This window comes from Diorhabda sublineata, chromosome 8 (assembly GCF_026230105.1).
Source record: "Diorhabda sublineata isolate icDioSubl1.1 chromosome 8, icDioSubl1.1, whole genome shotgun sequence".
Classification (NCBI taxonomy): Eukaryota; Metazoa; Arthropoda; class Insecta; order Coleoptera; family Chrysomelidae; genus Diorhabda; species Diorhabda sublineata.
The window spans coordinates 2165637-2192439 of record NC_079481.1 but is presented as its reverse complement, the minus strand read 5'-3'; the positions used below and the strand labels follow the sequence as shown (position 1 = coordinate 2192439).

The 26803-nt window shown below is 29.8% G+C and overlaps 6 protein-coding genes and 1 long non-coding RNA gene across 9 annotated transcripts; 6 read left to right on the top strand and 1 right to left on the bottom strand.

Annotated features, from left to right (window-relative positions):
- On the top strand, positions 1–3091 carry LOC130447530 (zinc finger protein 883-like). Its single transcript, XM_056784400.1, has 3 exons — positions 1–146; positions 349–669; positions 1109–3091. The coding sequence occupies exons 2-3, from the start codon at positions 360–362 to the stop codon at positions 2614–2616; spliced, it is 1818 nt and encodes a 605-aa protein (XP_056640378.1). The 5' UTR covers positions 1–146; positions 349–359; the 3' UTR covers positions 2617–3091.
- Positions 3092–3695: 604 nt separating this feature from the next.
- On the top strand, positions 3696–5585 carry LOC130447545 (zinc finger protein 611-like). The gene is made up of 2 exons (XM_056784421.1): positions 3696–4214; positions 4478–5585. The coding sequence occupies exons 1-2, from the start codon at positions 3905–3907 to the stop codon at positions 5446–5448; spliced, it is 1281 nt and encodes a 426-aa protein (XP_056640399.1). The 5' UTR covers positions 3696–3904; the 3' UTR covers positions 5449–5585.
- A 1512-nt stretch (positions 5586–7097) lies between these two features.
- Positions 7098–11449, top strand: LOC130447544 (gastrula zinc finger protein XlCGF52.1-like). The gene is made up of 2 exons (XM_056784419.1): positions 7098–7771; positions 8617–11449. The coding sequence occupies exons 1-2, from the start codon at positions 7510–7512 to the stop codon at positions 9654–9656; spliced, it is 1302 nt and encodes a 433-aa protein (XP_056640397.1). The 5' UTR covers positions 7098–7509; the 3' UTR covers positions 9657–11449.
- On the top strand, positions 11377–15268 carry LOC130447539 (zinc finger protein 112-like). Its single transcript, XM_056784413.1, has 2 exons — positions 11377–12178; positions 13880–15268. Exons 1-2 carry the CDS (start codon positions 11905–11907, stop codon positions 15052–15054), a joined length of 1449 nt encoding a protein of 482 aa, XP_056640391.1. The 5' UTR covers positions 11377–11904; the 3' UTR covers positions 15055–15268.
- Positions 15269–15668: 400 nt separating this feature from the next.
- On the top strand, positions 15669–20044 carry LOC130447532 (gastrula zinc finger protein XlCGF57.1-like). 2 transcript variants are annotated; one of them, XM_056784403.1, is made up of 3 exons: positions 15669–15971; positions 17301–17716; positions 18196–20044. In XM_056784403.1, exons 2-3 carry the CDS (start codon positions 17413–17415, stop codon positions 19605–19607), a joined length of 1716 nt encoding a protein of 571 aa, XP_056640381.1. In that variant the 5' UTR covers positions 15669–15971; positions 17301–17412; the 3' UTR covers positions 19608–20044. The 2 variants fall into 2 exon arrangements, with proteins under 2 accessions (XP_056640381.1, XP_056640380.1); XM_056784402.1 differs by having other exon boundaries at positions 15773–15971; positions 17408–17716.
- A 160-nt stretch (positions 20045–20204) lies between these two features.
- Positions 20205–20879, bottom strand: LOC130447551 (uncharacterized). Its single transcript, XR_008910262.1, has 2 exons — positions 20826–20879; positions 20205–20769 (listed from the first exon to the last, which is right to left on the bottom strand). It is a non-coding gene; the product is annotated as an uncharacterized LOC130447551 (long non-coding RNA).
- A 353-nt stretch (positions 20880–21232) lies between these two features.
- Positions 21233–26666, top strand: LOC130447528 (zinc finger protein OZF-like). Of its 2 annotated transcripts, none has more exons than XM_056784397.1 (2): positions 21233–21823; positions 24556–26666. In XM_056784397.1, the coding sequence occupies exons 1-2, from the start codon at positions 21520–21522 to the stop codon at positions 25857–25859; spliced, it is 1608 nt and encodes a 535-aa protein (XP_056640375.1). In that variant the 5' UTR covers positions 21233–21519; the 3' UTR covers positions 25860–26666. The 2 variants fall into 2 exon arrangements, with proteins under 2 accessions (XP_056640375.1, XP_056640374.1); XM_056784396.1 differs by having other exon boundaries at positions 21383–21823; positions 22575–26239.
- The last annotated feature ends 137 nt before the right edge of the window (positions 26667–26803 follow it).

Below are 26803 nucleotides of genomic sequence, written 5' to 3'. Positions count from 1 at the left end.
CTCTATGTTTATTTTAATATGCGTATAATTTCTGGTTCGATGGCATTTTCAGCCAAAATAATTATAGCGAAGAACTACCCAATACAAAATTTTAGAATTCTATCTTTTATAATTCAGTAGTGACTAATCCGAACAGAAGAAAACAAGTACGGTTTAATTCTTAAGTAGTTAATTTAGCCATTATTGGTTTTTAATGAATGTTAAGGAAATGAAATTTTCAAAACGAATTGTTGACTTGCTTGTTTAGGCGACAAACTGATATTAAAAAAGAAGTTATTGATACAATTTTAAAGTTCTGTTAGTTTTTATCCAAATAATAACATTATTTAATTCATTCATATCATTCAGACAGAATAGATATGGAGCAAATACTCGTTAAGGAAGAAATCGATATCCAAAATGATTTATTGTGGAATATAGACATTAAACAAGAATTAAATGAGGAAGCACCTAAGACCTTCTTTAAAAATGAAATTAATAACACGGATATAAAACAAGAATTGTGTGACGAAGTGGATACTGTAATTTTTCAAAATGTGAAAATTAAACAAGAAATTGATGAGGATATAAACATGGTGCAAATATTGGAAGAATCTAAGCTCGCAAATGGAATGAAGGGATATGGGTCTTATAGATTTGACATGCCTAACATCAGAAGAAAATTTAAAAGTAAGTTACAATTAATCTTATTAAGTTATGTATATATGTATCACATTCTTTAGCACTATTAATTAGTATGACAAATCGTTAATGCTAAGATCGAATAAAATCAGATATGAGATTGGAAGCCCAAATGCTATTAAAATGAACCCTTACATAGATTTTGATTCAAATTTTATATTCTAACTCCATGTAATAATTTTTGGTACAAATTCATTATAACTTTTAATATCAGAATATATAGATTATTATTCCAGTTGTAATTCTTGAGAATTAAGAACAAAGTAGTGGTTCCAATTTAATGCAATAACGGTTTAAGTTAAGTTCCATGTATTTCGCTTTATTATTGTCATCCCCCTCATTAAAACGTTATAATCATCTAATTTTTTGATTAATTTTGTATAAAAAATTTGAACTCTTTAAAAACCAGCTTGAATCTTCCTTACAGGACTTCTAAAAAATTGGAAACCCTGGAAAGTAAATACTATTACTGGGATTATGATATGTGGGTTATGTGGACATTTATATACGAAACGTATAGAATTACTACACCACTTTTTCACAAATCATTGTGTAAAACAGAAGAAATTGCTAAATAAAAAGAAATTCAACCAAAAAAATGTGAGTTGCAAAAAGGAGGAACAAGTAATTGACCTTTCTGTGTTCAGAAATTTAAAGGACAATGTAAAAATTGAAATAGTTGAACATGATCTAAAACAAGATGTCAGCTTAAATAATTATTTCAATGTAGAACATCAGGAATTGAGGAAAAGTGACGGAAATTGGTGCAATTACACAGAAGAAAAATCATTAAAATGTGAAATTCGTTCTAAATTATTAGCAAAATTAAGTGATTTAGTTAAACACAACAAAATTCATGCAAATGAAAAACCATTCAAATGTGAAACTTGTTTCAAACGGTTTACACTTGAAACTAGTTTAGCCAGACACATGAGCAGTCACACTGGCAAAAAAACATTTACTTGTAAAGTTTGTTCTAAATTGCTCAGTTGCAAACGAAATTTAGTTCATCACATGCGCATTCACACCGGCGAAAAACCATATCAATGTGAAATTTGTTCCAAATTGTTCTCAGTTCGAAGCAGCTTAGTTCAACATATGCTTTGTCACACTGGGGAGAAGCCATTCAAATGTGACAGTTGCACTAAATTTTTCACTAGAAAAATAAATTTAATAAGCCACACAAAGAGAATTCATAGTACTGAAAAGCCTTTCAAATGTGAAATTTGTTCAAAATCTTTCACAGAATCAAATTATTTATTCAATCATAAAAAGATTCACACAAATGAAAAATCGTTTGAATGCGAAATTTGTTTCAAACTGTTCCCAGTCCAAAGTAGTTTAGTTAAACATATGAGTTTTCACACTAGGGCAAAACCATTTAAATGTGAAACTTGTTTGAAATCTTTCACACTCAAAAGAAGTTTGGTTAAACACATTCGCAATCACACTGGTGAAAAACCTTATTATCACTGTGAAGTTTGTTACAAAAGTTACACAGCTAAAAGTAGTTTGGTACAACATATGTTCGTACATACAGGAGAAAAACGATTCAAGTGTGAAATATGCTCTAAATTGTATTATAGAAAAAGTAACTTACTAAAACACATTTACACACATAGCGTGCGTAATGACACAGAAGAAAAACCTGACGAAAGACCGTTCAAATGTGACAGTTGTTCGAAAACTTTCACAAAATCGAGTTATTTGATGAAACACAAACGTAGTCACACCAGCGAACAACGATTTAAGTGCGAAGTTTGTTCAAAAATGTTCAATTATAGGAGCGATTTAATAAGACACGTGCGGGTACACACAGGCGAAAAACCCTTCAAATGTGATATTTGTTCGAAAACTTTTACAAGATCGAGTTATTTGACGATTCACAAACGTAGTCACATTGGCGGACAACGATTTAAATGCAATACTTGTTAGAAGATGTACTGTAAACTGTAGATTTTCATTCAACTGATAATGGGTATTTCGAGGTGCATCTGAAACACTAGTAACAATAAACTATGGACTAAACTACTCTCTATTTATCCAGTAAGACTTAGTATTCACTAACTTATATAATTTACTTAAATTCATTGTTTACTTTTTACTATTTCGATATGACATCAAATTATTCAGACAAACTTGGTCGCAGATTAACAAGCGATTATTTATACAAAACGATTTTCTCAATAATTCGGTTCTAGAATTACAATAAATAAAAAATCCGGCTTCACGATAGTAAAATAATCTTATTACATAAATTGATGTTTATTTTCTTTCTCTTGTATTTATAATTACATTACATGTGTAATATATTCCATTGTAAAATAAATGAAGCGAAAATTTAAATATAAAATTGAAAGTTTGGAAAAAACAAATTATTTATACCATACCATATACAGATGAAACATTTTTTGCATACATTTTATCCAGATAATTCTTCCCATACTTGTATGGAGATTTTAGTTTATTGTTATTTAATCTTATAACCCCTACATCATATAATAACCTTTTTAAATTCGTCTACACTTTTAATTATATTGTCATCACTGATTTTTCTGTCACAAAATGGTTTTTAGAAGGATATCTTTTACTGTGGTTATAAGAAATTTAGAAAATCACGAAAATACTAAATGAAAAATCTACCATAAGTCCGCGTTCTGTTATTTTTTTTTTGAGATGTTTTAATTTACATTTGATTGGATGTATTGTTATTGTATTTAATAATGTTGTTAGTTTTCAAACTGTCATTCTTTGACATATGTCCAATCTTCTTCGCTTTCTTAACTATACTAAAACTTACTAACTAAAAAACACAAGATAATTTGCGACTGTGTTAACAGATTCCTCAAAAACTATTGAAGAGAAGATAACTAAACAAATCCATGTCAAAAATGTTCGATGGCATTTTCAGCCAAAATAATTATAGCGAAGAACTACCCAATACAAAATTTTAGAATTCTATCTTTTATAATTCAGTAGTGACTAATCCGAATAGAAAAAAACAAGTACGGCATAATTCTTAAGTATTTAATTTAGCATTATTGGTTTTTAATTATTGTTAAGGAAAAGACCTTTTCAAAACGAATTATTGACTTGCTTGTTTAGGCGACAAACTGATATTAAAAAAGAAGTAGATTTTATTGATACAATTTTAAAGTTCTGTTAGTTTTTATCCAAATAATAACATTATTTAATTCATTCATATCATTCAGACAGAATAGATATGGAGCAAATACTCGTTAAGGAAGAAATCGACATCCAAAATGATTTATTGTGGAATATAGACATTAAACAAGAATTAAATGAGGAAGCACCTAAGACCTTCTTTCAAAATGAAATGAATAACACAGACATAAAACAAGAATTGTGTGACGAGGTGGATACCGTAATTTTTCAAAATGTGAAAATTAAACAAGAAATTGATGAAGATATAAACACGGTGCAAATATTGGAAGAGTCTAAATTTGCAAATGGAATGAAGGGATATGGGTCTTATAGATTTGACATGCATAACATCAAAAGAAAATTTAAAAGTAAGTTACAATTAATCTTATTAAGTTATGTATGTTTGTATTACATTCTTGAGCGCTATTAATTAGTATGACAAATCGTTAATGAGAATTAAGAACAAAGTAGTAGTTCCAATTTAATGCATTGACGGTTTAAGTTAAGTTCCATGTATTTCGCCTTATTATTGTCATCCCCCTCATTAAAACGTTATAATCATCTAATTTTTTGATTAATTTTGTATAAAAAATTTGAACTCTTTAAAAACCAGCTTGAATCTTCTTTACAGGACTTCTAAAAAATTGGAAACCCTGGAAAGTAAATACTATTACTGGGATTATGATATGTGGGTTATGTGGATGTTTATATACAAAACGTATAGAATTACTACACCACTTTTTCACAAACCATTGTGTAAAACAGAAGAAATTGCTAAATAAAAAGAAATTCAACCAAAAAAATGTGAGTTGCAAAAAGGAGGAACAAGTAATTGACCTTTCTGTGTTCAGAAATTTAAAGGACAATGTAAAAATTGAAATAGTTGAAGATGATCTAAAACAAGATGTCAGCTTAAATAATTATTTCAATGTAGAACGTCAGGAATTGAGGAAAAGTAACGGAAATTGGTGCAATTACACCGAAGAAAAATCATTAAAATGTGAAATTTGTTCAAAAACCATTTTGCATAAAAATAGTTTGGATAAACATTTTTCTATTCACATAGGAGGAAAGTCAATCAAATGCGGCGTTTGTTCAAAAACTTTTTCGCAGAAAAATCAACTGAATAATCATTTGCTCAGTCACATAGGACAGAAGCCATTCAAATGTGACATCTGTTCTAAACCTTTTTCACGTAAAGATACTTTGAGTCACACTGGAGAAAAACCATTCAAATGTTATATTTGTTTGAAAAGTTTTTCACAGAAAATTCATTTGAATAGACATTCTCGTAGTCACACAGGACTAAAACCATTCAAATGTGATATTTGTTTAAAAACTTTCTCTCTGAAGGATTCTTTGGATAGTCATATGCGTAGTTACACAGGAGAAAAGCCATTCAAATGTGACATTTGTTCCAAGTCTTTTGCGTCGAAAAATAATTTGAAAACCCATTTACGTAGTCACACTGGAGAAAAGCCGTTCAAATGTGACGTTTGTTTAAAAACTTTCTCCCAGAAAGGTAATTTAAACAGACATTATCACAGTCATCGGGGAAATAAACAATTAAAATGTGATTTGTTTGGAAACGTTTTCACATAAAATAGTTTGAATATCAATTTTCAGTGAAGCCAAAGCAAAAATTCAGTGTCATATTTGTTTGGAAACTTCTTTAATAAAAAGGAAAGAGAAATGATTAAATACATTTTTGTTAACAAAATATAATTATTTATTATATATACTTGTCGTTTTTTTTTAGGGTATAAAATACCAGTTCCTAGGTAATTCAAATGAAAACCTAACCTAGGGGGGCTCGTTTGTGATAACATAAAATATAAAAAAAATACTGTCATGTTATTTTTTGTAAACACAAAATCGTATCACTTGCTTTCGAATTTATTAAGCACTTTGTTCACGAATCTCTCGAGCTAGATGCTTATAAACTTGGCACGCATGAATCGATTAAAACAAACTTCGGTCAAGTTAAATTTTAAAACATACAGCAAATTATTTATTACCATGTCCAAAATATAAGAAACTTGATTAAATGAATACAAAATACCAATATGATGGAAAGCACTTCTTTGTAACTATATTTTTTACTATGGTTACCTTCTTCTACATAATCTCAATTCTACAGTTTGTGTTGGTAGCTCACCAAGTTTGACCCACAAATCTCAAAAACGACAATTCGGAACATGCTTGTGCTTTATTGGGTTCGTAAATTGTACAATTTGATAACTACAATTGATGTTCAATAAATACTAACACAGTTAATAAAAGTTCCTTCCAAATTATACAGTTTGAGCACCCAATCAATCACATGGGTGCACAATGCTTCAAACCCATGTTTCAAATTGTCGTTTTTAAGATTTGTACTCAAACTCATTTAGATCTGTTTAGTTTTACATTTGTGTTTGCTTACAACCAAATTTTCTTATATGATTGGATTCAGAGACAAATTGGGTATATGCATTATTACTTAGTGAAGAAGGCCATAAAAGGGTTAAGGAAGGTATATATTTATAGTTAAAAATATAGTTTCAAAGAAGTGTATTCGTATTTTATATTCAATTAATCAAACATCTTGTATTTGGAACACGACAACAAATGAAAAATTAGTGTATGACATGTTTTCAAATTTGACACTTGACACAAAACTTACCGAAGTTTGTTCCAATTGATATTTCATTCATCGTTCATGAGCGTCGAGCCCATGGGATTCTGCACTTAAATAACATCTAGAACGTCATATTGAACAGAAGTTTGACAAAGAGACCATAGATAATCTTCTATGCCGAGTGACTGTAAATTGTTCTGAGCTATGAGGTGCACTCCATATTCTGGGTATAGATTTAGTAATATTAGACGTGTTTCAATATTAAAAGAAGTTACGGTATGGAGGATAGAAGTACCTTTACACTTCATAAGATGTTTCTTTAATCCCCTAAATTTCTTGTATCGTATTTCCACCGCACTGCTCTTGTTACACCAATCACCGCACAACAGAACAATGGCTGTTTCTTTATGAATTTGGAAAATTTCAATATAGAATTATGTAGAGGAAATTCCTATATCAGACACACACATAATAAATCCCTTCCTTCACATGAATTATATCTTCAATCCAATCACAAAAAAACCCAACGAGCCTCTCCTTCAAAATAGACATTGCATGATTTGCGTCGTCTAATATTACTATGTCTATGGTTCTGGGCTCCGTAATCAGCTGATTAGTGAATATGGTTTCCAAATGATTTTTTAAATAAATTGTGGGTTTTTCTCGTTTTCAATAAAGAAAATGAATATTACATAGCCCAGCTTTTTTTACTAGCCAGTTTTCAACTGTGACTTGCTAAACCAGGCGTTCAGGCTACTATGTAAAAAGACAAGAAGAATTTATTTACAAGTTGTTTATATATTTCCTTGGGTTGTTCTTTGATTGAAAATAGTTCAATTATGATTAATTCAACATAATTTAGATAAAATTTATTTCAAACAAAGTATTGCTAAGGAAGTGAATATTGAGCTTGTTTTTTTACGAACCATAACATAACTTAATGGGACTTGCTAAATTCCAGATGTTTAGGCAATAATATGTAAACAGAACTTATTTATAAGTTTCTCTTCAAATATTTATTATTAATTTGATATAATCGAGACATGGATTTAGAGCAAAAAGCTGTAAAGAAAGAAATTGACATCCAAAAGGATTTTATTTGGAATATGAATGTCAAACAAGAATTGAGTGATGGAGTACCTATGACTGATTCTCATAATGTGAATACTTATAGTACGTATAATATTAAGCAAGAAATTAATGGAGATCTAAACACAGTCAAAACTGATATGGACAGCTTTCATTATGTTAATGTACCATATGTTCAAAACAAATTGAAATATGGAAGGCGTATCAAATTTAATGGTGAGTTCCAATAAATAATAGTTATTTCAAAGTCACATACTTTATATTATTTTAATCTTCTGATTATTTTAACATAACCTTATTGAAAATTCATGCTATGCTGATAATAACAATAGTGTTCCAAATTTGCAAAAGTGCTCTCCTTGTTTAGTTTGATGACCTAGATAAACAACCCACGAAATAATATCACAAAATTTTTATTTCTCCTATGATATTGATACATAAAAACCAAAAGTTTTTACAGTTTCATAATTTTTATATTATTAGTATTTAGTAAAGACAACGTGGAATTTACTTTTTTCATATTTTTTTCACCTTTCAATTGTCCCTGGGGCTGTGGGATGGAGCAAATAAATGGATATTTATGACATACTTCGTTTATAATGTCGCGTTAGGCGACGGCCCCAAAATAAACAACAATTGACTGTATAGGTCTTTGAAAACAAGCCAAATTCAACAAAAGCTGTTCCCGCACAAATCATTCTCCATCATGATAATGCGAGCACTCACTCATATTTGTACACCTGAAGAAGAAGGTTGATGTGTTCAAATCACATGTTTTGGACACGGAACAAATGCTTTAGCAATTGATCTGAATAGAGAATATTTTGAAAAACAATAAAGTCATATCCATTTATAAGATTCTGTTTGTCTATCTCAAAACTCCTATATCAACCCTTATCAATGTAAACCATTGTAGGCACTACACATTTACAGATGAAAACTGATATATCAGGTTCAGTCTGCAGATTTTCTGGTAGTACAATTGTGTTGTGTGTATTTAAAAATTATTTTTTTTTTTCGATTTTCTGGTCTTCAAACACCAGTTTTATTTTTCCTTTCAGGACTACACCTAAACTCAAATTCTGTTATTGGGATTGAGATCTGTGGGTTTTGTGGTAATTTATATACAAAACGAATAGAATTGCGTTACCACTTTATTACAAATCATTGTATGGAACACAAGAAATTCCTGTATGAAAAGAAATTTTACCAGAAAAACAAAAGGCAAAAGAATCTTGCCATTCATAGAAAACTTGATGAAGATGTGAAAAATGAAATAGAAATAGATGAACACAATTTGAAAATGGAATTGCAAGAAAAGAGTTCCACTAAAAATTCAGGGTTAGAAATAAAAAGTGTCTTTAACAGACATTTACGTAAACGCTTTAGAGAGAAACAATTCAACTGTGAAATTTGTTTAAAAAGGTTTTCACATAAAGGTAGTTTGAAGATACATTCTCGTATTCACACAGGAGAAAAACCATTCAAATGTGGCATTTGTTCAAAATATTTTTCACAGAAAATTCATTTGAATGATCATTTGCGTAGTCACACTGGAGAAAAGCCGTTCAAATGTGACATTTGTTTGAAAACTTTTTCACTGAAAAATAATTTGAATAGACATTTGCGTAGTCACACAGGAGAAAAACCGTTTAATTGCGAAATTTGCACTAAAACCTTTTCTCAAAAAAGTAGTGTGAATATACATTTGCGTATTCACACAGGAGAAAAGCCATACAAATGTGAATTTTGCTTGAAAACTTTTTCATTGAAAAATAATTTGATAACTCATGAGCGTAATCATACAGGAGAAAAACCATTCAAATGCAAAATCTGTTCAAAAACGTTTTCGCATAAAAGTAGTTTGAATACACATTCACGAAGTCACACAGGTGAAAAGTCATTTAAATGTGAAATCTGTTCTAAAACCTTTTCACTGAAAAATAATTTGAATACACATTTACGTAATCACACGGGAGAGAAGCCATTCAAATGCGACATTTGCTTCAAAACTTTTTCACTAAAACATAATTTAATTACACATGTGCGCAGTCATACAAGAATAAAGCCATTTATATATGACGTTTGCACTAAAAAATAATTTCAATATACATTTGCGCTGTCACGCATAAAAAAGTGATTCAAAAATCTTAATTATGAAATCAAAAAACAAGTAATTATATTCTCAAACTTCTCAATAATTCGTCAAATAACTGATATAAGGTATTTCCATAAAACAAAAGTTTGCTGCATCAGTAAGAGGGGAGGTGAATATCTCATTTTATCTGATTTGAGTAAAATTGACAGAGTTCAAATTATCTGACATTTTTTACATACACACCATTCAGACTATATTTCTTCATTAAATTTGTATTGATTTTCTAATTTTATTTTGATTGTAATTTTTGTGATATTTTTTCCATAAATTATCAATTTTTAATATTATGGTTATATGTCTTCTTCTTTTTTTGTTTTTATTAGAACTACTTTTAAACCATATAACTTTTTTCGCGTTTAAGTTCTCATTAACTTAATACTGAATTTAGAAATAAAAGAAGAAATAGTTTCACAATTCATTATTTATTTACTTATATTCTTCACTCAAATAACATTATAAAATCTAATAAAGACGAAATGAATGTGAAGCAAAAAGTTGTTAAGGAAGAAGTCTATATCCAAACAATTTTTGATCAAAATTGTTATTAAGTGGTAGTTTGATTAGTTAATCTTTGACTGTTAAACTATCATCAGTTGTCAACAAATTCTAGCTTTCTTCAGATGTATGTCAACTATCAGTTCTTCTCCCTAACGAGATTTTCTTAAGTGAATTGTTCTTGTGATTTTTTTTATTGTTTTGGGGTAGGCGGACTGGAAATATTTAATTTTGTTTTGCACCAGATCTACTTGCATGATATATTCTTTTGCTAGTATAGTTTCTTTTTACCTATTCGTGCATTATAGTCCTTCAACCTTCACCTGATAACTTCCTCAACTAAAATTTGATAAATGCATCTAACATTCTGACCATTTTCTCTACCCCATTTTGCTCCAGGAACAGTATTATTCAACTGAAGAAATGGTTCTAATTTTCCTTGTAGGACTGATAAAAAACGGAAAAAACCTAAACTCAAATACTATTGCTGGTATTATGATGTGTGGTTTTTGTGGAAACTTATACACAAAACAAATAGAATTCCTTAATCATTTTCTGTAAGTCCTTGTATGAATCAGCAGAAATTACCATACAAAATCAAATTGTGTCCAAAAAATAGAAATTGTAGAAAAAAGCAAATAATTAACTTTCCCATTTCCAAAAATCTCAATGTAAACGTGAAAAATGATTTTGAAATAGTTAAAGAATCAGAATTGTCAGATATGAAATTCATTGATAGTTTTAAATCAAATATAAATGAAGGTCAGAAATGGAAAAAAATTGTTTTAAATAAGCATTTACTTGATAATAAGGGAGAAAATTCGTTTAAATGTGCCATTTGAGTTGATTAGTCACACAAGAGAAAAACCATTCAAATGTGACATTTGTTCAAAAACTTTCTTACTGGAAAATAATTTGAATACTCATTTGTGTAGTTATGTAGGACAAAAATCATTTAAATGTAACATTTGTTTTCACACTGGAAACTAATTTAAATAGGCATTCGAGAGATATTTAAATATATATTTTATATTTTTTCCACAAAAAGTTCGAATGCACAAGCAAAGTAAAAATTATATGTTTGTAACTACTAAAATATTCGATTAGAAAAATGTAATTATATAACAAAAAAATCTACTTGTAGTATAAATTGCATTATAAATACCATGTATGTTACAAAAATAAACAATTCCAATATGTCATTGCCTTTCTTGCATATATAATATAAATATATGTTCTGTTTTTTAACTTTTATTTTTTTCGAAGTTGTGTATAGTATCCTTGCTTTATATGATAGGTGTTTTTAAGTTTCTTTTCATCTTCTTTTTGTTTGACAATTCTAAAACAAAGCAAGTCAAAAGCAATACTTTTTCTTTGATTAAGATTTTTAGTTCATACAAGCACTTGAAATTTTGGAAACCAAATTATTTTAAAGACATTAATTACATTGCCAATATTAGAGTATTGAGATTATTAACCAGAATCCAAATTAATTTCAAAAATATGCGAGTAGAATTAACGGATTTTTTATTTTTCTATGATCCTTGATATACTTACTGGGAATTTGGCATATATGTATTACATATATGCGAAACAATGTCTTGATTAATAGAAATAGAAGAAGAATTATCTCTACGTTGGTTACGAATGTTTTGTTTAAATAACACTTGTTAATCAGTTTGATAAAATCAAGACAATGGATACGATGCAAAGAATCTTCAAGAATGAAATCGATATTCAGAATGATTGGAATATACATGTCGAACGAGAAATGAATGACGAAGCGCCGAAGATGGTTTTTCAAAATATGAATACTCATAGTATTAAACAAGAAATAAATGATAATACAGTTGATATGTTAGGAGAATCTTTTATTGCAACTAAATCAGAAAAAGACAGTTTTCATGAAGTTCATATACCAAATATTCAAAACAAATTCAACTATCCTGGAAAACGAATTAAATCAAAAGGTAAGTGGCATCATTATTTTGGAATTATTTTTATATGCTAATAGTTATGAGTTCTTGACAAAATCAAAAGTAATGAATAATCTCTAAATGTGTAGGGTTATTCACTAGCCTAATAATTGCATATTTATATAAGTAGCTTGAATTTTTTGTTTGATTTATAGTATTACGATTTAAGAATATTATTTAAACCTAAACTGATATTTATTTAGTTACATAATACATTTAATGAATTATTTTTTTGTTTGCTTAAATCCATTATTTTATTCTTTTTCAATCTGGGAGACAATGACTAGCCTAAGGGGGCGTATATGTTTAGGAATGATCACTTTATGGAGGGTTTTGAATAAATTGCAACAGTAGTGAAGAGGGTCAGAAGAAATTCCTATAATTTTCATATCATATTTAAGTCAATCATGTGATAGTGGATTGTGGATTAGAGAGCATTTTCAAATAGAATATGATATGACATATTTAATGTAACATAATCTATCGTTCATTTATTTGTTGTTAAAGAAAAATTACTAAAGTTGATAAACAAAGCTAATTCATTCATTGGTCCATTGGTTGGATAATAACAGTTGTGTTTTGTGTAGATATATGTTTGGGGTCTAGTATACACTGCAACCCAAAGAATCTATTGTGTCCCTCCTTTCTTGCTGCGATACTGGAGAACCCAGTGTGATCTATCAATCTCACTCTTTTCAAAAACTCTAGAATGTGGGACAGCTTTTATCGCCAGAGATCTTTGTCTCCTTTTTCATAGGCTCCCAGGTGTAGTGCTCAGGAGTTCCTTAGTTTCTCACACTTCGAGACAATATAGATAGAGGTTGCCAAGTCTAGCATCTTCAGGTGTTTGTTGAGCTGACAGTACCCCGATAGGACTCCTGTTAGTATTCGTAGATTTTTCTTACTTAGGTTGATACATTCAGCAGATCTTCTCAGGTTATAGTTTCTCAGAAGAGTCTTGGTCTGTCTCAGCCCCTGTAGGTTGTCCTAATAATTGGTTAGGTTAGGTTAGATGTACCTTCTTTTCCAGTGTTTTTTCCGATGCTTGGTAGCTGATACCACAGAAGGATTCGGGTCCCATGAAGGGCTAGTCTTTTGTACATACTGCACACGATTTTTCGAATTTATGTATTGAACTGTCTTCTTTATTTTACTTTTTTCTTCGTATCCTAGCCAAAATTACTGTCTTCACTCCTATTTCGCTCCGAGAACAAGAATGTTGAAGAGTTAGCTTAAATCATCCAATCATATTATTTTACGAGGGCCGTTTTTTTTTTAAATCTCCGATCGCTACGCGGGCATGCGCTGTAGACTACACACTCCGCCATTCGGACGTCAGTCGGCGTTGTGCTACGACATTTTCGCCATTATTGATGCTCCCGCCAAGTGTGATTCGTTTTCTACAGGCCGTAGAGCTGCAGAAATTCATCGTGTGTATGGGGAAAACTTCATGAGTGATGGTGTTGTGCGTGAATGGCGTCGGAAGTTTAAAGATGGCCGTAGGGGGCAAAGGACGCGAATCTGTCGTTTCGGATGATCTGGTTCAACGATTGTACCAATCTTTTGGTGATAAAATTGTTGTTTTATATATAGCCTATCGGAGGTTGAAGAAAAAACGGTCCTCATATATATCAGGTACAAAGAAAATTTGAATATTTTGATTTTGTGAAAGGACAGTTCTAATTTCTCTTACAGGATTGCTAAAAAATGGAAAATATTTGAATGTAAATATTATTGCGGGGATTAAGATCTGTGGATTGTGTGGAAATTTATACACGAAACAGATGGAATTGCTTAGGCACATTTGTACGAATCATTTTGCGAAGCGATGTAAAACGAAAAATGAAAGTTTTAAAAAAAGACAATTAATTGATCCCGCCAGAAAATTTGATGAAAACGTCAAGAACGAAATTGAAATAGTCGAACATAATTTGAAAACGGAGTCGCAAGATATTAGATTCGTCGATAACTCAGAGTTGGATATAAAAAACGGTGGAAATTTGAATAGAAAAGGAAGAAAATCGTTCGAGTGTCACATTTGCCTGAAAGCCTTTTCAAAGAAAACTGATTTAGGCAAACATTCGCGTGTCCACACAGGAGAGAAGCCATTCAAATGCGACATTTGCTTCAAAATGTTTACGCAGAAGGGCAATTTGAAGATACACATACTTAAACACTCGGGAGAAAAACCGTTCAAATGCGATGTTTGTTTGAAAAGTTTCCTTCTGAAAACCGGTTTAAACGTGCACATGCGCAGCCATACGAAAGAGAAGCCGTTCAAGTGCGACATCTGCTTGAAAACTTATTCGCAGAGATGCGGCGTGCAAAGACATTTGCTCAGCCACACGGGGGAGAATCCTTACAAGTGCGACATTTGTTTCAAGACTTTTCCGCAAAAATTTTGTTTGAATAGACATTCTCGAGTTCACACAAAAGAAAAACCATTTCAGTGCGAGATTTGCTCGAAGCATTTTACGGACAAATCTAGTTTGAAGAAACATTTGATCAATCACAACGAAGAGAAACCGTTCAAGTGTGAAATTTGTTCGAAAGATTATTCAACTCGATGTTATTTCAACATACACATGCGCAGCCACACGGGGGAGAAACCGTTCAAGTGCGACGTTTGTTTCAAATCCTATACGCAGAATTATAATTTGAAAAGACACGTTCTTAGTCACGCGGGGGAGGAGTCGTATAAATGCGAAGTTTGTTCCAAGACTTTTCTGCAAAAATTTTGTTTCAATAAACATTTTCGAATTCACACGAAAGAAAAACCATTTAAATGCGATGTTTGCTCGAAACCTTTCTCATATAAAAGAAATTTGAATAAACATTTACAAAGTCACACAGAAATAACAACCATTTAAACAAATTATTTTTCAACCCCTTCCCCCAGTCTTTTTACCTACCTAAAAACCACTGTACCACTTCAAGCGAAATTAATTATTGTGAGCTACATTAGCAGAGATTAAATATTCATTCTAAACGAGACTTTTATTACAACCCGCCTTGACAACCGGAAAAAGACGGGAGTTTTTATTGAACCAACCACGTATCAATCGAAACAATATGAACCTCCCTCGTAACAGGCTCTCAAATGGACTCGTGTATCTTTGGTTAGATTCTTTCGAGTCTCAGTGTATACGAGACACCAAAACTTTTGTTTTATTTATTTATTTAAGTGCGATTAAAGTAAGTAATCAAATATCTATTTTTGTGTATTAAGTTGCTTTTTAAACGTTTTTTTTTTCTCACAAATTCTGTACTTGAAAGAAAAAATCATAATCAACAATTCAGCAATACATTACATTCTTCTGTTTTAAAAGAATTTTAATATATTGACATTGACAGTAATGACACATTTTTATTACACTATCGCTAAGTTTTGTGATTTCTATAGTTTATCCTTTGCCTTTTTCTATACAACATACAGCAACTAATAACTGATTATAATAAGGTACGAGGTTCACAACGTTGGCTTGTTTAATTAAAGATTTCCATTTTGCTTCAAAAATAGAAGAAGAATTTATGCTGGCATTTATTATAATTTGCTTTATATTGAAAAAAACTCAATTTGATAAAATCAAGATTTGGTGCAAAAAATTAAAGATTATTTTGATGGTTATATGGATGTTGAACGAGAATTGAGTGACGAAGCGCCTAGACAGTTCCTCGAAATGAAAATACTAGTAGTATGCCTCGTATTAAACATGAAATAAATGACTTTAACACAATTCAAATCTTTAGAGAATCTATGTTTGCAACTAAATCAGAGAATCAAAAGGTGAATACCATTCTAATTTTGGTTTAACATATTTCACATCATTGTTGTCATATTCTAAGAATTTTAAGTTTTTGACATAAAAAATGCGAGTAATCTCTAAAATAATTCATTTTTTTAGCTTGATTTATAATAGTAAATAGTAATTATGAATATTATTTGAACCGTAATTGACTTACTAATGATATTCTTGATAAATGATACAATTATAATTTTTAAACCGTAAAAGTTACATGATTGCTTTCAGGTATTTAATCTGTTTAAATAATTATTTTTTGTTCAAGTATTTAGTAGCTGCTAGAAGAATCTGCAAATTTCACTCTGTTAATATCAGATGTACCTATATTACTTTTGCAGCTTTTATGAAACTTTTTCAATTTCATTTTCTGGGTTTTTTTCAATTTTTCCAAAACCTGACGCAATGATAATTTGAAGCAAGCTGATTAAAAATCTGACGATAACCCCAAAACCACCACTGCACTTTCTTGTCTCTAATGACCAGGACTATTTCATCTTACCTTAATTGATTGATGAATGTTTATGATGTTTCTAAAGCAACTTACCCCATTGATGACCCAGTGACACTTCAAACAATAATTGTACCAAATTTCAGAAAAAAGGGCTAAAACTCAATTTCCATAAAGATTGAGTGGGGCCTTTCACTGCCGTTCCAGTCGCATTGTGGTCCGGAAACCAAAATATTTGGAACATGAAGGTATTTCAAGTACTACCTTGTAATCACAGATTTTGCTAGTACATATATTCTTGAAAATACTAATAATGCTGCCATCTATTCAAAAGTTTTGGGAAAGAAAGGTTCTTATTTTCCTTACTGATAATTTCTGGAAAATGCTTCAACTCAAAGAATATTTTCGGGATTAAAATCTGTGTATATTGTGGAAATTTGTACACAAAACCAATAGAAATACTAAACACTTTTATACAAACCATTTTATGAATCAAAAAAAATTTCACTATAAAATGAAGCTTAGCCAGAAAAATGAAAATTGTAGAGAAAGGCAAATAATTGATCTACCCACTTATAGAAATCTCAATGAAGGTATTAAAAATAAACATAATTTGAAAACCAAGTTGCAAGATATGAGATTCATTGAGAATTTAAAGTCATATATAAATGAAGATCAAAAAATTAACAGAAAAAATGTGCGTGTTCATGAAGAAAAAAGTTATTCAAATGTGAAATTTACTTTAAAACTTTCTCACTTAAATTTAACTTGAACCGGCAAACCCCACGGCTGTTATTATAACATATATTTTTCCATGGTTATTAGATTGTGACTTGCTTAACTGCATACTTAGATTTAATTATAGAAATAGAAGAAGAATGTTTACTCACGGCATTGCATATTTGTAACACCATTATCCAACAATTTTGGTTTAAATAAAGTTCATTTAATTCTTAATTTGGTACAATCCAGACTGAATGGATATGGAGCAAACAGTAATTAAGGACGAAATCGAGATTCACGATGATTTTATTTGTTATACGAATATTAAACAAGAATTGAGTGATGAAATTTATAATGTCGCATTTCAAAATGTAAATACAATTAGTAAGCATCCTATTAAACAAGAAATAAGTAATGATTTTAACATAGCTCAAGTATTTAAAGAATCTATTGTCGTCGTAAAAACAGAGGAATGTTCTAATAGGGTTGATAAACTCAATATTCCGAACAAATTTAAATCGTGGAGTATAAAAACTGAAGAGGAAACTAAATCACAAGGTGAGTTATACTTAACGGTATACTCTTTTTACGTAACAATTTTATGTTAATATTTTTATATATTTTGATTTTCCTCAATACTTTAGATATTTTGAATAATGTTTATTTGGAAATAATCAGAAGAACCATAAGAAAAGTTTTTCAGTTATTTCTTCAACTTTAATGTTGTTTATGGATTCCAAAATGTAAATACTATTATATTTCTACTATTCACCTCTGAAATAATTTCAAAATTTGATATTTCGAAAATGTATTCTGCCATTCTTCAATGGAGAAAACAACTGCTTTCCTGGCTAATACTTTGACGAATATTGAATTACATCATCTTTGAAGCCTGTCTGGTATACAATTACATATGAATTTTAGTTTTTCCAAATTTGGTTGTGTTTAATTATTTAAATAAAGATAAAATATTCAGAGAAGCTTTAGGTACACAAATTTCGAATTTATTAAAATTAGTTTCAGTTTTTTTTTTATAGGAATGCTAAAAAATGGAAAATATTTGAATCTGAATAGAATGGGTGGGATTATAATCTGTGAATTGTGTGGAAATGTATACACAAAACTAAGAGAATTCCTTTGGCACTTTTTTACAAGTCATTATATGAAAAAAAATAGATGTAGAAAAGAAGGAACAACAGACATTTCTGTTAATAGAAATCTCGACGATAATGTGAAAACTGAAATTGAAATAGTTGAGGATGGTTGGAGGAACGAAAAATATAACAGCAAATCTGATAATACCAAATCAAGTATATGTGGTGGTCAAAAGATAAATGATTTAAACACAAGCAAAAACTTGTTTGAATGTAACATTTGCTTGAAAACTTTTGCACAGACAAGTGATTTCAAGAGACATTTGTGTAGGCATACAGGAGAAAAACCATTTAAATGCGACATTTGTTCGAAATCGTTCTTACGGAAATTTCATTTGATTCAACATTTGTGTGTACATACAGGAGAAAAAAAATTTGAATGTGACATTTGTTTGAAAAAATTTTCTCAGATAAATGGTTTGAAGACACATTTGCGTAGTCATACTGGAGAAAAGCCGTTTAAATGTGATATGTGTGCAAAAACTTTCTCACTGAAAAGTAGTTTGAATTTACATTTGCGCAATCACACAGGAGAAAAGCCATTCAAATGTGATATTTGTTTGAAAACATTTTTACAGAACGGTAGATTGAAGGAACATTTATATAGTCACACAGGAAAAAAGCCGTTTAAATGTGAAATATGCTTGAGAAGTTTTTCACGAACATCTTATTTAAGAAAGCATTTGATTACTCACAAAGAAGAGAAGACATTCAAATGTGATATTTGTTCGAAAAGTTTTTCGCATAAATTTAATTTTAATACACATTTGCGAAGTCACACTGAAGAAAAGCCATTCAAGTGTGAAATCTGCATGAAAACTTTTTTACATAAACATCATTTAAATAGACATTTGCGTAGTCACACAGGAGAAAAGCCGTTTAAATGTGATATTTGTTTAAAAACATTCAAACAGAAAAGAAGTTTAAGTGTACATTTGCTTAATCACACAGAGGAAAAGACATTCAAATGTGAAATTTGTTTGAAAAGTTTTTCACAGAAATCTTCTTTGAAACCACATTTGCTAAGTCATACAAAAGAAAAGCTGTTCAAATGTCAAATCTGTTCAAAAACATTCTTATATAAATATCAATTAAATAGACATTTACTTACTCACACGGGAGAAAAACCATTTAAATGTGATATTTGCTTGAAAACTTTCACACAAAAAAATAGTTTAAATGCACATTTACGTAATCACACAGAAAAAAGGCCTTTTAAATGTGACATTTGTTTAAAAAGTTTTTCCCTGAAATATAATTTGAAAACACATTTGCTTAGACACACTGGAGACTAACAATTCAAAAGTGACATTTGTTTAAAAACATTTTTATATAAAAATATTTCAAATGTACGGTGGCTCTATGATGGTGTGAGGAAATGGTTAACGTTACTTATTAAAAACTACTATTTAAATAATAAAGAAGATAGTGGTAAGCTAGAAATAATGAAATGACCCCCCCGGATCTAATCCCAATAGAATTATTGTGGGATGAACTGGATCAGAAAGTTAGAAAATTGAATCCCACTTCTTTGGATGATCTTTGGAAGGCCCTTCAAACGCCTTGGAATAATATACATATATAATATTGTTAAAAAACTTATAAGAAGAATGTCACGTGTAGTTGAAAAATTAATTCCATAGAGTGCAGCTAAATAAAATGAAAGAGACAAAATATGTCCATCAATCAAAAAGTGTTATCTTTCAATATTCTTAAAATAAAACTTGTTTCAACTTGATTTGTTTTACTTTTAATAAATTTTCATCTTGTCCGAAATCTTTGTCAACAGTGTACAGATTTTTAGTAGTTCTCTTAACAAGTTTAGTTCTATTGGTTTTCAAGTATGGAGGGTAAGAAGAAGGAGAATAATTTGTGTATAAAGAGACCGTTAAAATGCTTAAATAAATATATTAACATCATGATAAATTTTAATGGAATTGCCCAATATTATTAATGAAAAAATACGTAATAAAATCACTCTAAATAAAAGTTTTGTGAAAATATATCTTGAGGGTTATATTTTTTAAATCTGCATACTCTAATTCATTTACAACTTCTACATTCATACCATATCAGGTTTTTCATTTTTCTTTCATCTTCCACAATAATATCAACTAAATAACAAAGTCACACTGAACCTTCCCCCGCGAATTTAATTTCAGCGGGAATCTTTTAATCCTCAACTAATAAAGCTGTAAGGAATTGGCCCTATGTCCCTATTTAATCTGTCCTTACATTTAACAAGTTCAATGCTTCCAAATACATCCAATAATATCGGATACATTTTTCTACAATTTTACATTATTAATATTTATTTCATGATCGGCACTAATCGATTTCAAAGTTAAATACAAAACTGACACAAGTGTTCAAAATTTTGTATACTGCTTGAAAGCTTACTTGCAGATAGACTAGACAATATTCATCTTCAGCTGTATTAGTTTCACTGGAATAGATCTAAAAAGTATCTTTAGGGTCTTATTAACACCATAAATCAAAAAAACAACTCTTACTACCCAAAAAATAGTACACGGTAAATACGAGAAAGTCGATTAATTACCACACGGCCGCTATTCTGATGTAAGACAGCTGTTTTCTAAATTTTTCTATGGTTTCAGATTGTGACTTGAGATTTGTTCTTGGTAGTTACACTGGATCTGTAACGAACTGAACCAGTGCAGGCCATTTCATGAGTGTATAGAATTAATTCGGTCGGATACAAAGAACGATATTGTGCAGAGAACAAAGGAGCTTTTGTTGAATTTGATTGATTCAGGCTTTGTAGTATTAACAATAATGGAGAACGATTTAGTACTTTTTAATATTTTACATTTGTCCGATGACGGAGTTGTAGTGCTACCGTTTCCAGATTACACTGACTCTAGACCCAGTGCAAGCAGCACAGTGAACTGGTTCTCTTGCATTACTACTAAGAACAGCGACACTAGCACTGGTTCTGCTACAAAGAAGGCTTCATGAAATAGTTTTACCAGTGCAGCAAGATTATAATCTTTGGTAGCTACCAAGAGCAAATCTTTGATTAACTAGACACTTAGATCATATTATAGAAATAGAAGAAGAATGTTTGCCTAACTTCATTGTCTCGCATGTAACTTGTGTGTAAGACCACAGTCCATGTTAACTATATCTTACAATTTTTGTTGAAATAACTTTTAATTAATTCTAATTTGATATAATACGGACAGAATGGATAAGAATCAGAAAGTTATTAAGGATGAAATCGATATTCGCGATGATTCTATTTGGAATACGAATGTTAAACAAGAATTAAGTGATGAAAAACATTTTGTCGCTTTTCAAAATGTAGATATAATTAATATGCATCCTATTAAACAAGAAATAAGTGACGATTTAAACACAGTTCAAGTATTTGAAGATTTTATCGTGGCCGTAAAAAAAGAGGAAAACTTTAATATAGTTGATAAACCCAATAATCAAAAGAAATTTAAATCTTTGAGAATAAAAACTGAAAAGGGAACTAAATCACGAGGTATGTTACACTCATTGTTATAATATTAAGATGTAAAAATTTTTTGTCAATATTTTTATATAATCAATATTTATTTTAACTGAAATGAAAAATTTGTTCAGCTTTAAATAGTTTGTTTATGCTTATCTGTTATTTTTTTCCATATATTATTAAAAATCAGTATGTGTCATGAATGTTTGTACATTTCCACAGAAATAAGAATTACCGGATTTGGAAAACTAGTTCTTTAGGGTTATAATCGGCAAAATTTGATAAAAATAGCGGTTTTTTTGTATATTGTCAAAGTTTCAGTCAGCTCTCGAGGTCACAAACTTAGATTATTCATTGGGCCAACATTATAAACAAACCTGCAAGAAATCAGAACATCAGGGTTTCAAAAACTAGTTCTTTAAAGTTATAATCACCACAATTTTGAAAAATTGTGATTTCTTTGCTGCTTTTTCGATGTTTGACAAAGTTGTGGTCAGCTCTCCAGGTCAAAAGCTTAAGTTATTCATTAAAACTACCGAATTTGACACATAATTCCCCATATTTCAAGCGACAAAGTTTCAGTAATATACGTTTTAATGAACATAGTAAACATTTTAGGAAAGTGTATTTAAACTGCTGCTTTTCAATTAATAATTTTCTATTTCGATTGTATTTAAAAAGAAACAAAAATTCAGAGAAGTTTTAGGTACATAAATTTTGAATTCATAAAAATGTTCACAAATTTTAAATTGATAAAAACTAGTTTTAATTTTCTTTACAGTGTTGTTAAAAAATGGAAAACATCTTAATCTGAATACTATTAATGGGATTATAATCTGTGAGTTATGTGGAAATTTATACACAAAACGAATCGAAATCTTTTGGCACTTTTCCACAAGTCATTGTATGAAACAGGAATTTTACCAGAAAAATGAATGTTGTAGAAAAAATCGAACAATAGAATCTGCTGTTAACAGTAATGTGAAAAATGACATTGAAACTGTTAAGGATGGTTGGAAAAACGAAAAATCTGATAATTCCAAGTCAAGTATATGTGATGGTCAGAAGAAAAATGATTTAAATGCAAGCAAAAACTCATTCAATTGTGACATTTGCTTGAAAAGTTTTCCACGAAAATATAGTTTAAACAAACATTCACGTATTCATACAGGGGAAAAGCCTTTTAAATGTGACATTTGTTTGAAATCATTCCTACGGAAATTTCATTTGATTGAACATTTGTGTACACACACAGGAACCAAAAAATTTAAGTGTGATATTTGTTTAAAAAATTTTGCTCAGAAAGGTGGTTTGAAGACACATTTGCGTAGTCACACTGGAGAAAAGCCATTCGAATGTGATATTTGTGCAAAAACTTTTACACAGAAAGGTAGTTTGATGGAACATTTACGTAATCACACAGGAGAAAAGCCGTTTAAATGTGAAATGTGTTTGATAAGTTTTTCACGAAAATCGTGTTTGAAAAAACATTTGATAACTCACAAAGAAGAAAAGACATTCAAATGCGACATTTGTTTAAAAAGTTTTTTCCATAAATTTAATTTTAATATACATTTGAAAAGCCATTCAATAGAAAAACTATTCAAATGTGAAATCTGTTCAAAAACATTTTTACATAAACATCATTTAAACAGACATTTACGTAGTCACACAGGAGAAAAGCCGTTTGAATGTGATATTTGTTTGAGAAAGTTCACACAGAAATCTTCTCTGAAAATACATTCAATTTCTCACGAAACAGAAAAACCGTTCAAATGTGAAATTTGTTTGAAAAGTTTTTCACATAAATTTACTTTTAATACGCATTTGCAAAGTCATACAAAAGAAAAGCTATTCGAATGTGAAATCTGCTTGAAAATTTTTTTGCATAAGCATCATTTAAATAGACATTTGCGCATTCACACAAAGGAAAAGCCATTTAAATGTGACATCTGTTCAAAAATTTTTTCACAAAATTCTAGTATGAAAAGACATTTGCTTGGACACACTGCAGATAATTCACACAAATGTCACATTTGTTCAAAGACTTTTTCCCAGAAAATCAATTTGAATACACATTTGCTAAGTCACACAGGAGAAAAACCATTCAAATGTGAAATTTGTTCGAAAAGTTTTTACCGAAAATCTTCTTTGAAAACACATTCAGTTACTCACAAAGAAGAAAAGCCTTACCAATGTGACATTTGTTTTAAAAGTTTCTCACAAAAAATTCATTTGAATACACATTTTATAAGTCATACAAAAGAAAAGCTATTCAAATGCGAAATCTGCTTGAAAAGTTTTTTACACAAACATCATTTAAATAGACATTTGCTTAGTCACACAGGAGAAAATCCATTCAAATATGAGTGTTGAGAGCTTATACTTACACTATTAAATAACTTAAATCAAAATTAAATTTGCGAATAATGAATACAAACAAGTGACTTCTAATATTTATTCAACTCTGCTTCTTTTTTACACCTTGCCGGTCTAGCGACCAACACGCAACCAGGCGACGTTGCCGCCTTTACAAGTAAATATAAATTCTTAACGTAATAAATAAAAATGTATTGAGCACAAACAATAAGATTTGTTAAAAAAACTTCATCAAGCTGTATAAGAAAATATAATTATTTTAATTTTGTAATAGTTCTTGTACCAGTCCTTTATTTGGTGCACGTTAAACTTGGAAAAAAATAGAGTTTTCAGTACACACAAATTTCGAATGTATAAAAACTACTTTAATATTTTTTTTACAGTGTTGCTAAAAAATGGAAAACATCTTAATCTGAATATTATTAATGGGATTATAATCTGTGAATTGTGTGGATTATTATATGCGAAACAAATCGAATTCCTTTGGCACTTTTCCACATGTTATTGTATGAAGAATGAATCTTGTAGAAAAAAAGGAACGACAGACAGTGCTGTTAACAATAATGCGAAAACTGAAATTGAAACTGTTGAGGATGGTTGGAAAATCGAAAAATATAATAGAAAATGTGATAATTCCAAGTCAAGTATATGTGGTGGTCAAAAGATAAATGATTTAAACTTATTCGAATGTGACATTTGTTCCAAAACTTTTTCACGAAAATACAGTTTAAATAAACATTCACGTATTCATACAGGGGAGAAGCCTTTTAAATGTGACATGTGTTCGAAATCTTTCTTATGGAAATTCAATCTGATTCAACATTTGTGTGTACATACGGGAGAAAAAAAATTCAAGTGTGATATTTGTATGAAAAATTTTTCTCAGAAAGGTGGTTTGAAGACACATTTGCTGCTTCACACAGGAGAAAAGCCATTCGAATGTGATATTTGTGCAAAAACTTTCACACAGAAAGGTAGTTTGATGGAACATTTGCGTACACACACAGGAGAAAAACCATTCAAATGTGACATTTGTTTGAGAAGCTTTTTACGGAAACCTTGTTTGAAAAAACATTTGATAACTCACAAAGAAGAAAAGACATTCAAATGTGACATTTGTTTGAAAAGTTTTTTCCATAAATTTAATTTTAACATACATTTGAAAGGCCATAAAAAAGAAAAATCATTTAAATGTGAAATCTGTTTAAGAAAATTTTCACATAAACATCAATTAAATAGACATTTGCGCGTTCACACAAGGGAAAAGCCATTTAAGTGTGACATCTGTTCGAAAACTTTTTCACAGAATTATAGTTTGAAAATACATTTGCTTGGACATACTGCAGATAATTCACACAAATGTCACATTTGTTCAAAGACTTTTTCCCAGAAAATCAATTTGAATACACATTTGCTTATTCACGCAGGAGTAAAACCATTCAAATGTGAAATTTGTTTGAAAAGTTTTTTACATAAACATCATTTAAATAGACATATGCGTAGTCACACAGGAGAAAGGCCGTTTAAATGTGACATTTGTTCAAAAACTTTTACACAAAAAAATAATTTGGATAGACATTTAATTAATCACACAGAAAAAAGGCCTTTCAAATGTGACATTTGTTTAAAATGTTTTTCCCAGAAATATAAGTTGAAAAAACATTTACTTAGTCACGGTGGAGACTAACAATTGTGACTTTTGTTTAAAAACTTTTTTATATAAAAATAGTTCAAAATTACATTTGAGAAAAACCATTTCACCAGGAATTTCAATAAAATTATTGTTAATTGTAATTGTGCAAGTTGAGTTTTTATCTATAAATATGAAGAAGTATTGTAAGAAATTGGAAGTCTAGTAATGAATCTGTTATAGAAGCTCGAAATTTGTAATTTTTCACTATTAAATAAATTTGCTTTTTTAAAAATAGAGTTTTAGAAGACAAAAACGTGATTTACATAAAGTCCAGTCATTATATGGGTTGACTTCAGAAAATCGAGGTGAATGCTTACCAACAACAACTTGTTAATGCACAATCCAAGGCTCGGAAACTCTCTGGGGCGGATGCCTACCCACAACAACTTGTTAATCTCATTCTAGCACGATCACCAAAGATGAAATTTTGGAGACTATTATGAAAAAAATTTGGAAATTTATTAGTTGTAATCTCATTAAGAGAAAATTATTAAGTTATACTGAAGAAACATGAAGACAAAAATTTCTTTGATAATCCTTTAATTATATTAATAATCTAAACATAACCCTCGTGTATTTATTAATAAGTTCAAAATTAAACTTGGAGAAAATATATATCTTTTTAAACAAAATATATTATACAAAAATAACTAATTAAAATGTTACACCTTAAGTGTAGATATAATTTTGATAAATTTCATCACTTCAACTTCATAATACATCCCATGCAGTTAATTAAGTATTGTTTATAGATCACAGCCATCTATTTAAGTCATTTTAACTTTTTATGAAGATTATCAATGTGATACACAACATTCATTGAAAGCAATTTTGTAAAATTAACTACAGTAAGAACGAAAGGACATAAAAACACGAGCATAACACAACAGTAATGAGTCATGATAAATTGCACAGTGTTTACCAACATTAAATTATCA

What these genes read in the sequence shown, in the direction of transcription:
- LOC130447532 (XM_056784403.1), top strand. Translation starts at nt 17,413, where the DNA reads ATGGATATGGAGCAAACAGTAATTAAGGACGAAATCGAGATTCACGAT. An exon ending in AGAGGAAACTAAATCACAAG is followed by an intron (nt 17,717 to 18,195) that starts GTGAGTTATACT and finishes TTTTTTTTATAG; the next exon opens with GAATGCTAAAAAATGGAAAA.
- LOC130447545 (XM_056784421.1), top strand. Translation starts at nt 3,905, where the DNA reads ATGGAGCAAATACTCGTTAAGGAAGAAATCGACATCCAAAATGATTTA. An exon ending in CATCAAAAGAAAATTTAAAA is followed by an intron (nt 4,215 to 4,477) that starts GTAAGTTACAAT and finishes TCTTCTTTACAG; the next exon opens with GACTTCTAAAAAATTGGAAA.
- LOC130447539 (XM_056784413.1), top strand. Translation starts at nt 11,905, where the DNA reads ATGGATACGATGCAAAGAATCTTCAAGAATGAAATCGATATTCAGAAT. An exon ending in AAAACGAATTAAATCAAAAG is followed by an intron (nt 12,179 to 13,879) that starts GTAAGTGGCATC and finishes TTTCTCTTACAG; the next exon opens with GATTGCTAAAAAATGGAAAA.
- LOC130447528 (XM_056784396.1), top strand. Translation starts at nt 21,520, where the DNA reads ATGGATAAGAATCAGAAAGTTATTAAGGATGAAATCGATATTCGCGAT. An exon ending in AAAGGGAACTAAATCACGAG is followed by an intron (nt 21,824 to 22,574) that starts GTATGTTACACT and finishes TTTTCTTTACAG; the next exon opens with TGTTGTTAAAAAATGGAAAA.
- LOC130447544 (XM_056784419.1), top strand. Translation starts at nt 7,510, where the DNA reads ATGGATTTAGAGCAAAAAGCTGTAAAGAAAGAAATTGACATCCAAAAG. An exon ending in AAGGCGTATCAAATTTAATG is followed by an intron (nt 7,772 to 8,616) that starts GTGAGTTCCAAT and finishes TTTTCCTTTCAG; the next exon opens with GACTACACCTAAACTCAAAT.
- LOC130447530 (XM_056784400.1), top strand. Translation starts at nt 360, where the DNA reads ATGGAGCAAATACTCGTTAAGGAAGAAATCGATATCCAAAATGATTTA. An exon ending in CATCAGAAGAAAATTTAAAA is followed by an intron (nt 670 to 1,108) that starts GTAAGTTACAAT and finishes TCTTCCTTACAG; the next exon opens with GACTTCTAAAAAATTGGAAA.